The 7,908-nt window shown below is 50.3% G+C and overlaps 2 protein-coding genes across 2 annotated transcripts; both read left to right on the forward strand.

The window, feature by feature from the left end:
• The first annotated feature begins 228 nt into the window (after positions 1-228).
• Positions 229-2,356, forward strand: LOC135457741 (protein S100-A4-like). Its single transcript, XM_064732471.1, has 2 exons — positions 229-369; positions 2,195-2,356. Exons 1-2 carry the CDS (start codon positions 229-231, stop codon positions 2,354-2,356), a joined length of 303 nt encoding a protein of 100 aa, XP_064588541.1.
• Positions 2,357-5,153: 2,797 nt separating this feature from the next.
• LOC135457740 (protein S100-A4-like) lies at positions 5,154-7,908 on the forward strand. The gene is made up of 3 exons (XM_064732470.1): positions 5,154-5,276; positions 6,192-6,345; positions 7,667-7,908. The coding sequence occupies exons 1-3, from the start codon at positions 5,209-5,211 to the stop codon at positions 7,829-7,831; spliced, it is 387 nt and encodes a 128-aa protein (XP_064588540.1). The 5' UTR covers positions 5,154-5,208; the 3' UTR covers positions 7,832-7,908.

Genomic DNA, 7,908 nt, shown 5'->3' on the forward strand with positions numbered 1-7,908 from the left:
TGTGGGGGCTGCCCTGGGGGCAGTGCCACCCACCCTGTCCCACCCTGTCCCACCCTGTGCCACCCTCCTGGGCTATAAATGCCCTCCGTGCCCCGCTGCCCCATCCCAACCCTTGAGGAACCGATCCACGCTCAGCCGGTGAGTCCCCGCTCCCTTTTCCCCTTCCAACACCCCAAAATCCGCCCAAATGTTGATGGTACCCCCCGATCTGTGTCCCCAGGTGTCCCCATGGCGTGTCCCCTGGAGCAGGCCATGGCCCTCATGGTCACCACCTTCCACAAGTACTCGGGCAAGGAGGGTGACAAGTACAAGCTGAGCAAGGCCGAGCTCAAGGAGCTGCTCAACAAGGAGCTGCCGGTGTTCGGGAGCGTGAGTGACCTTGGGGACATCCCGGGGGTCCCTCGGGGGTGGAGGGGCAGGAGGGACCAGCCCTGGGTCTTTCTTTGGGTCTTTGTCCTGGATCTTTGTCCTGGGTCTTTTCTCTTGGGTCTTTTCTCCTGGATCTTTCTCTGGGTCTTTGTCCTGGGTCTTTGTCCTGGGTCTTGTCTTTTGGGTCTTTGTCCTGGATCTTTGTCCTAGGTCTTTGTCCTGGGTCTTTGTTCTGGATCCTTGTCCTGGGTCTTTTCTCTTGGGTTTTGTCCTGGGTCTTTCTCTGGGTCCTTGTCCCGGGTCTTTGTCTTGGGTCTTTGTCCTGGGTATTTCCTCCTGGATCTTTCTCTGGGTCTTTGTCCCAGATCTTTGTCCCGGGTCTTTGTCCTGGGTCTTTGTCCTGGATATTTCCTCCCGGGTATTTCTTTCTCTGGGTCTTTGTCCTGGGTCTTTCTCTGGGTCGTTCTCTGGGTCTTTGTCCCAGGTCTTTGTCCTGGATCTTTTCTCTCCTGGGTCTTTTTCTCCCAGGTCTTTGTCCTGGGTCTTTTCTCTCCCAGGTCTTTCTTTCTCTGGGTCTTTGTCCTGAATCTTTTCTCTCCTGAGTCTTTTTCCCAGGTCCTTCTTCCAGGTCTTTCCTCCCGAGTCTTTTTTTCTCCAGGTCTTTCTCTCTGGGTCTTTTCTCCCGTGTCTTTTCTCCCCGATCTTTGTCCTGGGTCTTTTCTCCTGTGTCTTTCTCCCAGGTCTTTCTCTGGGTCTTTCCTCCCAGGTTTTTTCTCTCACAGGTCTTTCTTTCTCCTGGGTCTTTTTTCTCCTGGGTTTTTTCTCCTGAGTCTTTGTCCCGGGTCTTTCTCTGGGTCTTTTCTCCTGGGTCTTTTCTCCAAGGTCCTTCTCCCAGGTCTTTGTCCTGGGTCTTTTCTCCCGGGTCTTTTTTCTCCCATGTCTTTCTCTGTGTCTTTCTTCTGGGTCTTTCCTCCCAGGTCTTTTTCTCCTGGGTCTTTCTCTGGGTCTTTTCTCTGAGGTCTTTTCTCCCAGATCTTTTCTCCTGGGTCTCTGAAATTCTGAAATCCCTGGAGAACAGGAGGAACGAGGTCTGGAGAGGCTCAGCCCCAAAGGAAATTCGGCTCTTTTTAAACCCACAGAAATATTTTGTTTGGCAAAGGAAATCACGCTCCCATTTCCCTTTTTTTTTCATCATTTCTTTTTTTGACCCTCACTTCCCTTTCTCAGCTTGTGGTTTCAACTGGGAGGCAAAATTTTTTTTTTTAGTTTTTTTTTTTTGCCAAATTTTTCCACACCTGGGAGGCCCTTTAATTTTATTTAATATTATTATTTTATTTTATTTTAGCCAAAATTTTCCACACCTGGGAGACCCTTTAATATAATTTAATTTAATTTAATTTAATTTAATATTAATATTTTATTTTATTTTATTTTAGCCAAAATTTTCCACACCTGGGAGGCCCTTTAATTTAATATTTTATTTTATTTTATTATTATTTTATTTTATTTTTATTTTATTTTATTTTATTTTATTTTATTTTATTTTATTTTATTTTATTTTATTTTATTTCATTTCATTTCATTTCATTTCATTTTATTATTATATTTTTGCCAAATTTTTCCACATCCAGGAGACACTTCAAATTTTTTTTTTTTTTTTTTTTTGGCCAAATTTTTCCACACCCGGGAGGCATTTTGGCAATTTGGGCCCTGCCCATCTCATCCACCAAGCCCAAAACCCCTCCCTGAGGCAGAGGAGGGGAGAAGGGTGGGGAAGGGGCGGCCCCATCCCTCCAACCCTGCCCCAAACCCTCTCTCCGGACAGAAACAAATGGACGAGGCCGAGTTCAAGCGGCTGATGAACGACCTGGACCACAACAAGGACAGCGAGGTGGATTTCAAGGAGTACGTTTGCTTCCTGGCCTGCATCACCATGGGCTTCAACGAGTTCTTCAAGGACGACCCCAGCAAGCACCGCAGGAAGTGACCCCGGGATGACCCCAGAGTGACCCCCGGGATGACCCCAGAGTGACCCCGGGATGACCCCAGAGTGACCCCTGGGATGACCCCGGAGTGACCCCCGGGATGACCCCGAGTGACCCCTCCCTGTGCCCATCCCAGCCCTGAGTGGCTTTCAATAAAAGATTTTCCCTGATCCTGGCTGAGTTTTGGAGTTCTGTTCAGGCCTCACCCCAATCCTGCTCAGTTTTGGGGTTCTCTTCAGGCTCTCCCCCAGTCCTGCTCAGTTTTGGGGTTTTCTTCAGGTTCTCCCCCAGTCCTGCTCAGTTTTGGGGTTTGGTTCAGATTTTCTCCCAGTTCTGGGGTTCTGCTCAGGTTCTCCCCAGTTCTGGCTCAATTCTGGGGGTTCTGTTCAGGCTCTCCCCAGTCTTGGCTCTGTTCTGGGGTTCTGTTCATTTTCCCCCCAATCCCAGTTCAGTTCTGGGGTTCTCTTCAGGTTTTCCCAAATCCCAGCTGAGTTTTGGGGTTCTGCTCATTTTTTCCCCCAATCCCGGTTCAGTTTTAGGGTTCTGTTCTTTTTTTCCCCAATTCTGGCTCAGTTCTGGGGTTCTGTTCAGGTTCTCCCCAATCCCATCTCAGTTTTGGGGTTCTGTTCATTTTTACCCCAATCCCAGATCAGTTCTGGGGTTCTGTTCAGATTTTCTACCAGTTTTGGGGTTCTGTTCAGGTTCTCCCAAAACCTGACTGAGTTTTGGTGTTCTGTTAATTTTCCCTCCAATCCCAGCTCAGTTCTGGGGGTTCTGTTCAGGTTCTCCCCAATCCCATCTCAGTTTTGGTGTTCTGTTCAGATTTTCTCCCAGTTCTGGGGTTCTCTTCAGGTTTTCCCCTAAACCCATCTCAATTTTGGTGTTTTCTTCATTTTTTCCCCAATCCCAGCTCAGTTCTGGGGTTCTGTTCAGGCTCTCCTCCAATCCTGGTTCAATTTTGGGGCTCTGTTCATTTTTCCCCCAATCCTGGTTCAATTTTGGGGCTCTGTTCAGGTTCTCCCCAATCCCAGCTGAGTTTTGGGGTTCTGTTCACTTTTCCCCCCAATCCTGGTTCAATTTTGGGGTTCTGCTCATTTTTTCCTCAATCCTGACTGAGTTTTGGGGTTCTGTTCACTTTTCCCCCCAATCCTGGTTCAATTTTGGGGTTCTGCTCATTTTTTCCTCAATCCTGGTTCATTTGGGGCTCTGTTCAGGTTCTCCCCAATCCCAGCTGAGTTTTGGGGTTCTGTTCACTTTTCCCCCCAATCCTGGTTCAATGTTGGGGTTCTGCTCATTTTTTCCTCAATCCTGACTGAGTTTTGGGGTTCTGTTCATTTTTTTCCTCAATCCTGACTGAGTTTTGGGGTTCTGTTCATTTTTCCCCCCGTCCTGGCCACGCTCAGTGTCCACCCCCACCGTGCCCAGCCTGACTCACACCCTCCTGCAGCTCTGTGGGATTTTCCACGGCGTGGCTCAGCCCTCTGAGGGTTTATTTTGGGACAAATTTGAGCAAAAACAACGTCTTGGATGTCCCTTGGAACCTTCTGGCCGGCTCGGGGAGGGTTCAGGATTGGTGCCACCAGGGTTGGGGGGCACACCAAGCTCCCAGGTTGTCCCCAAATCCCCCAGGTTGTCCCCAAAGCCCCCAAATCCTCCCCAAGCCCCCAGGTCCTCCCCAAGTCCCCAAATCCTCCCCAAAGCCCCCAAGTTGTCCCCAAAGACCCCAAATCCTCCGCAAAGCCCCCAAATCCTCCCAAATCTCCCAGGTTGTCCCCAAATCCTCCTCAAACCCCCCCAGGTCCTCCTCAAAGCCTCCAAATCCTCCTCAAATCCCCTAGATTGTCCCCAAAGCTCCCAGATTGTCCCCAAATCCCCCAAATCCTCCCCCAAACCCCCCAGACCCTCCCAAAACCCTCCAAATCCTCCCCAAAGCCCCCCCAGGTTGTCCCCAAATTCTCCAGGTCCTCCTCAAGACCCCCAAATCCTCCCCAAATTCCCCGGGTCCTCCCCAAATCCTCCCCAAATCCTCAAATCCATCTGGGAAGGGTTGGGGGACACTCAGGGGGCTTTGCCTGGGCTGGGGAGACCCTCGGGGGCTTTGTCAGGGATTGGGAACACTCGGGGGCTTTTCTAGGATTTGGGGGGCACTCGGGGGTTTTGCCAGGGTTTGGGGGGGACCCTCGGGGGCTTTGGGGGACCCTCGGGGGCTTTTCCAGGGCTCGATGTTGTGCAGAGCCCGTTCCCGGTGCCCCCCCCAGCTCCCCACACGTGCCCGGGCCACGGGAGCGGCTCCGTTACACAACGGAAACACAAAATCGCTGCCAAGAGGCTGGAAAAGGGCAAAAAAAACCCCTCGGCACAAACCCCGGCTCGGCACCAACCCCGAGACCGAACCGAACCGAGCTGGGGCCCGGCCGGACCTCGGGGTGGCACCGGGGGGCGCCAGGGGGGGATGCGGTGCCCACCCCGCACACCCCGAACCCCGCGGGGCTCTCCCGGCCCTGGCAAAGCCCCCGAGTGTCCCCCAAAGCCCCCGAGGGTCCCCCAGACCTCCCGAGATGGATTTGGGGTCTTGGGGAGGATTTGGGGGCTTTGGGGAGCACCTGGGGGCTTTGGGGAGGATTTGGGGGCTTTGGGGAGGATTTTGGTGACAAAACCGTGGCAGAAACCGCGGCTGCTCCGACGCTCAGGGTGGCAAATTCACCCAATTCACCCATTTTTGCTCCTCCTAAGCCAAACCACCGCCCTTGGCAATCTTGGAGCTCTCGGGGTTTCCTTTCTCCTCCTTTTCTCCTTTTCCAGCCGGCTCCGGGCGGGCTCGGGAGTGGCTCAGGCGGGGCTATAAATGCTATAAATGCCCGGGCCTGAGCCCGGCTCCCCTTCCGCCCTGCCCGATCTCTCCTGTTCCTCCTTGAACACTCGGTGAGTCGCTTTTCCCCCTCCAGATGTTCTCCAGATGTTGTCGGGCGCGGCTGGGGGGGGGTCCTGCTGCAGGTGCCTAGCTGGAAATGTGGATTTCAACTGGAGAGGGATGGAAAAACTCCCGAACTCCTTCCCTTCCCTTTGGAAAAACTCCCGAGCCCCTTCCCTTCCCTTCCCTTCCCTTCCCTTCCCTTCCCTTCCCTTCCCTTCCCTTCCCTCCTTCCCTTCCCTTCCTTCCTTCCCTTCCCTTCCCTTCCCTTCCCTTCCCTTCCCTTCCCTTCCCTTCCCTTCCCTTCCCTTCCCTTCCCTTCCCTTCCCTTCCCTTCCCTTCCCTTCCCTTCCCTTCCCTTCCCTTTCCCTTCCCTTCCCTTCCCTTCCCTTCCCTTCCCTTCCCTTCCCTTCCCTTCCCTTCCCTTCCCTTCCCTTCCCTTCCCTTCCCTTCCCTTCCCTTCCCTTCCCTTCCCTTCCCTTCCCTTCCCTTCCCTTCCCTTCCCTTCCCTTCCCTTCCCTTCCCTTCCCTTCCCTTCCCTTTTTGGGGTTTTTTCCCCCCATTTTGGGGTTGTTCAGCCCAATTGGAGCCAGGGACGGAACAGAACATCCCAGGCCTGGCACGGGAGATTGGTCCCTGGTTCTGGTTCTGGTTCTGGTTCTGGGGGTGCCCAACTCCTCTGTCCCCTCCCCAGATGTTCTCCAGATGTTGGATAGTCCTGCTGCAGGTGCCCAGCTGGAAATGTGGATTTCACCTGGACAGGGCTGAAAAAAATCCCGAGCCCCTTCTTTTCCTATTTTTCCTCCCATTTTGGGGTTGTTCAGCCCGACTGGAACCGGGGAGAGAACGGAACATCCCGGGACAGACCCGGGCCTGGCACGGGGGGTCCCTGGGGGTGCCCAACTCCTGTGCCCCCTTGTCCCCAGGTTTGTCGCTGTCCCCATGGCGTGTCCCCTGGAGCAGGCGCTGGCCGTGGTGGTCGCCACCTTCCACAAGTACTCGGGCAACGAGGGCGACAAGTACAAGCTCAACAAAGCCGAGCTCAAGGAGCTGCTCACCAAGGAGCTGCCCAGCTTCAGCGTGAGTGCCGGGGTTTCACTCCCAATCGTTTACCCTCCAAAACCGGTTTTAACCCCTCCAAAACCGGTTTTTCCCTCAAACCCGACCCCTCCAAAACCGGTTTTTACCCCTCCAAAACCGGTTTTAACCCCTCCAAAACCCGGTTTAACCCCTCCAACCGGTTAACCCCCAAAACGGTTCCCCTTTTACCCCTCCAAAATCCGGTTTTTACCCCTCCAAAACCCGGTTTTAACACCCCCAAAACCCGGTTTTTACCCCTCCAAAACCCGGGTTTAACCCCTCCAAAACCCGGTTTTAACCCCTCCAAAACCCGGTTTTAACCCCTCCAAAACCCGGTTTTAACCCCTCCAAAACCCGGTTTTAACCCCTCCAAAACCTGGTTTTAACCCCTCCAAAACCCGGTTTTAACCCCTCCAAAACCCGGTTTTTACCCCTCCAAAACCCGGTTTTAACCCCTCCAAAACCGGTTTTACCCTCCAAAACCTGGTTTTACCCCTCCAAAACCGGTTTTAACCCCTCCAAAACCGTTTAACCCCTCAAGCTGTTTTAACCCCTCCAAAACCGGTTTAACCTCCAAACCCGCTTTTACCCCTCCAAAACCCGGTTTTTACCCCTCCAAAAATATATTATATATTTTTACATCTATTTTTTATTATTTCTATTTTTACCTCTATTTTTTATTATTTATATTTTTACCTCTCTATTTTATTGCTTATATTTTTACCTCTGTTTCTTATTCATGTTTTTACATGTATTTTTTATCATTTCTATTTTTGCCTCTATATTTTATTGCTTATATTTTTACCTCTGTTTTTTATTATTTAGATTTTTACTTCTATTTTTAATTTTATTTTTTCTATACTTTGTATATTTTTTACCTTTTTTTATATTTAATTTTTACTTCTATTTTTTTATTATTTATATTTTTACCTCTATTTTTTATTACTTCTACTTTTACATCTATTTCTTATTACTTATATTTTTACATTTGTTTTTATTACTTCTACTTTTACATCTATTTCTTATTACTTATATTTTTACATTTATTTTTATTACTTAGATTTTTACATCTATTTTTATTATCTATATTTTTACCTCTATTTTTTATTACTTATATTTTTACCTCTATTTTTTATTACTTCCATTTTTACATCTATTTTTTATTATTTAGATTTTTTTTACCTCTATTTTACCCTTTATATCTTACTATTTCCTCCAAACCTCGGTTTTAACCCCTCAAAAACTCGGTTTTAACCCCTCCAAAGCCCGGTTTATCCTTCCAAAACCCGGTTTTAACCCTTCCTTTTCCTCCCCCGGGTAGAAGCAAACCAGCGAGGCGAATTTACAGAAGCTGATGAGCAACCTGGACTGCAACAGCGACAACGAGGTGGATTTCCAGGAGTACGTGACCTTCCTGGCCTGCATGGCCATGATGTGCAACGAATTCTTCCAGGACCTGCCCGACAAGATGCCCCGCAGGAAGTGAGGGCAGGGCCGGCCACAGCCCCGGGGCCCTCCCGATGTGATCCCGATGTCATTTCAATAAATCTCGATTTAAATTAA

This window comes from Zonotrichia leucophrys, chromosome 25, assembly GCF_028769735.1.
Source record: "Zonotrichia leucophrys gambelii isolate GWCS_2022_RI chromosome 25, RI_Zleu_2.0, whole genome shotgun sequence".
NCBI lineage: Eukaryota > Metazoa > Chordata > Aves > Passeriformes > Passerellidae > Zonotrichia > Zonotrichia leucophrys.

Excerpts from the sequence above, each read along its gene's own strand:
- LOC135457740 (XM_064732470.1), top strand. The coding sequence starts at position 5,209 with ATGCCCGGGCCTGAGCCCGGCTCCCCTTCCGCCCTGCCCGATCTCTCC. Across the intron at positions 5,277-6,191 it reads TGTTCCTCCTTGAACACTCG|GTTTGTCGCTGTCCCCATGG; the intron begins GTGAGTCGCTTT and ends CCTTGTCCCCAG. Across the intron at positions 6,346-7,666 it reads AGGAGCTGCCCAGCTTCAGC|AAGCAAACCAGCGAGGCGAA; the intron begins GTGAGTGCCGGG and ends TCCCCCGGGTAG.
- LOC135457741 (XM_064732471.1), top strand. The coding sequence starts at position 229 with ATGGCGTGTCCCCTGGAGCAGGCCATGGCCCTCATGGTCACCACCTTC. Across the intron at positions 370-2,194 it reads AGCTGCCGGTGTTCGGGAGC|AAACAAATGGACGAGGCCGA; the intron begins GTGAGTGACCTT and ends CTCTCCGGACAG.